The sequence below is a fragment of the Silene latifolia genome, unplaced genomic scaffold, assembly GCF_048544455.1.
Source record: "Silene latifolia isolate original U9 population unplaced genomic scaffold, ASM4854445v1 scaffold_57, whole genome shotgun sequence".
Taxonomy (NCBI): domain Eukaryota; kingdom Viridiplantae; phylum Streptophyta; class Magnoliopsida; order Caryophyllales; family Caryophyllaceae; genus Silene; species Silene latifolia.
Window position 1 is genome coordinate 4,020,172 of NW_027413480.1, and position 2,779 is coordinate 4,022,950.

General features: G+C 33.9%; 1 protein-coding gene across 1 annotated transcript; it reads left to right on the top strand.

The window, feature by feature from the left end:
* Positions 1-793: 793 nt before the first annotated feature.
* LOC141639811 (uncharacterized) lies at positions 794-2,170 on the top strand. Its single transcript, XM_074448853.1, has 2 exons — positions 794-1,153; positions 1,700-2,170. Exons 1-2 carry the CDS (start codon positions 794-796, stop codon positions 2,168-2,170), a joined length of 831 nt encoding a protein of 276 aa, XP_074304954.1.
* Positions 2,171-2,779: the final 609 nt, after the last annotated feature.

Consider the following 2,779-nt stretch of genomic DNA (forward strand, 5'->3'; position numbering starts at 1 on the left):
CAAATAAAATAAAACAACCAAAACCCACTAACACACCCTCCATTTTCGGTCCATATACTTAAAATGGACTACCATTTTATTTTGTCAATTTGTCATTTGTCACACAATATGTCACATGTAGTATGTTACATGTTATTAATTAATTTGATGCATATTTATCACATAAATATCATTTCATGAATTAATTAAATTTCATACAACAAATTGACTAGTGATACTTGATCACATAAATAAAATGGGTCATATAGTTATAATTCACAACTTCTTGTAATTATAATTAACCATTCATTCTTATCTTTATTGTTTCTCAAACAATAAATAATTTTAGCAACAAAACATTTTATTACTAAAATAAATCTTATTTAATCCCATTACAATAAGATATCAATATTCTCTCTCACAAATCGAATTGTTCAATTTTAAGGAATTAATTAATCTGTATCGCTATACAACTATTTAACCTTTTCAATTAAGGGAATCGTCCTTTAGGTGTGACCTTAAGGGATCAACTGATCACCACCGTCGCACGACAGTAATGTCAAACTCTAGCCAGCCAATCATTACCGATATGTGTGGACCAGTTGACTATATATGTAATGTATCATCCCTTTCGTATTCTTGTAATGAGATTTAATAATGATATTTAAATCATGTGATCGCACTATTGTTGAGGACACATTTCCCAACAGCATCCAGCAGTTTGGTGGGTAAAATGGTTTAATTTGCACTCATCAGTATTTGTTTAAATCGCTTTGTTTAATGTTGTAGATTCTGACCTATCTTTTTATAGGTGATGGCTGAAAAAAGAAAGCAAGTTTTGGTTCCTACACAACCAAAGAAGAGAGGATATATTTCTTGGAATAGCCAAATGGATGCTCTTTTAATTTCAGTGTTGTATAATCAAGTAAGTCAAGGAAACAAGGGAGATGGAGATTGGAAGCCTCAAGCCTACCAAGCGGTGGTAGATGAGGTAAGAAGCAAGCTAAATGTATCCGTTACTACTGAAAATGTGAGGAATCGTGTCAGGATTTGGAGAAGGCACTATGGAACTATCATGGAGATAAGAACCAAAACTAAATTCAAGTGGGATGAGGAGAGAAAGATGGTGTTAGTATCACGTGACGATCAGGATGAATGGGATACATATATCAAGGTAATCTGTCTGCCTTCTATTCTATTTTTTTGTTCTGGTTATCTGCTTAATTATGATCAAAGATTGTACTGGCATATTCCTTTTCGACTGTACTGGGATATTTCTTTTGCATTCTGTTAGGTGAACGTTGGATTATATTGCTTCATTAAAATGTACTGGCATATTGTTTTGAGTTATTGAGTCCATTTCTTATGTCCTATAAGCCCCAGGAGTTCAGGCTTGCAGCAAATTGTTTTTTTTTTTTAATGGCAAGTTAAGATTAATTGTTTTTAGTGGTTCATAAGTCTACAGCTTCTCTTCACAGAGAGGTTGTCTTCTGCAGCTTCTTTTCGTTTACATATATTCCCTTGAAATACCAGCTCGTAAAGGCACTTCACATATCTTCTTTCCTACACCCAGTTATTACTTTTGGATAGTCTACAGATTAGTTATCTTTTTTGGTAGGAAAGCTGCTTCTTGTAGTTCAAGTGTGATATTGCTTCATTAATAGCATTCGTATTTATCAGACTAACATGTATGTGTCTTTTTTCTGCATACTCATTGTAGGCCAACCCACTTGCTTCATCTTATGCCAATAAATATATCGAGCATTGGGATGATATATCGATATTACTTGGACCCGATGATGCTGTTGGTGATGGAGGGGAGCACTATGATGAGGGTGCTACTATGATGGATGAGGAAGCATGTGATGGTTCGACTTCTAGCATCGATACTACTTCAACAAGCTCCAAAAAGAAGCGAAAAAGTGATAGTCTAGCTGATGCGGTTACTCAAGTTGCTAACACACTCCAAAGTTATGTTGAAGCTAGACTAAAAGCAACTCCAACTTTGGGAGGAAAAGAGGTATTTGATGAGGTTTCCAAAGTTGTTGGCATCCTATGTCCTCAGATTCTACAAGCCGTAAATATGTTCGTGGAGGCGCCGGTGAAATTTCAAGTTCTCAAAGACCTTCCGAGTGATCAAAAATTAGATTGGATTTTGCTTTGTCTTGATGAGCGTAATCGAGCATTCTAGTTGAAACTGTAAACCGAATTTGATCATAGTTGGACAATTTGAGCATTCTAGTTGAAACTGTAAACCGAATTTGAGCATTCTATTTTGTATTGCGGAAAATTTTAGCCTAAAAAACCTTGCAATATGAGTTTACTATTGAGTTTGGATCAAATTTGGATTCTCAAATTCTTTGTATTGCCAAACATAAAAATTGGATTTCAAATTCTAAATTTCAAATCCCTTGTTTCCCAAACAAAGAATTTGAATTTGAGATTCATGATTTCACATTTCTAATTTGAGATTGGTCATTTAAAATGAAATTCAAGTATCCAAAACGGGGTCCTAAAGGATTTGTGTGGATTTGTTGGATTATGAAAGGAGAAGGTTGATGGGTAGATAAGGGTGGAGTATATGAGGTGAGGTGGAGTATAAGTATACGTATACGCGTATCGTATATTATTATTAACATACTAGCTTATTATTATGATTATTATCATTACCGTCTTATAATAATTACTATTATTGTTTTATTATTCCGTCTCATATATAATTCGTATAAACAGTATAAAATATATAATTATAAAATACGGGGTTACAGTATGTAAATATGCAACATGCCCATGACACACC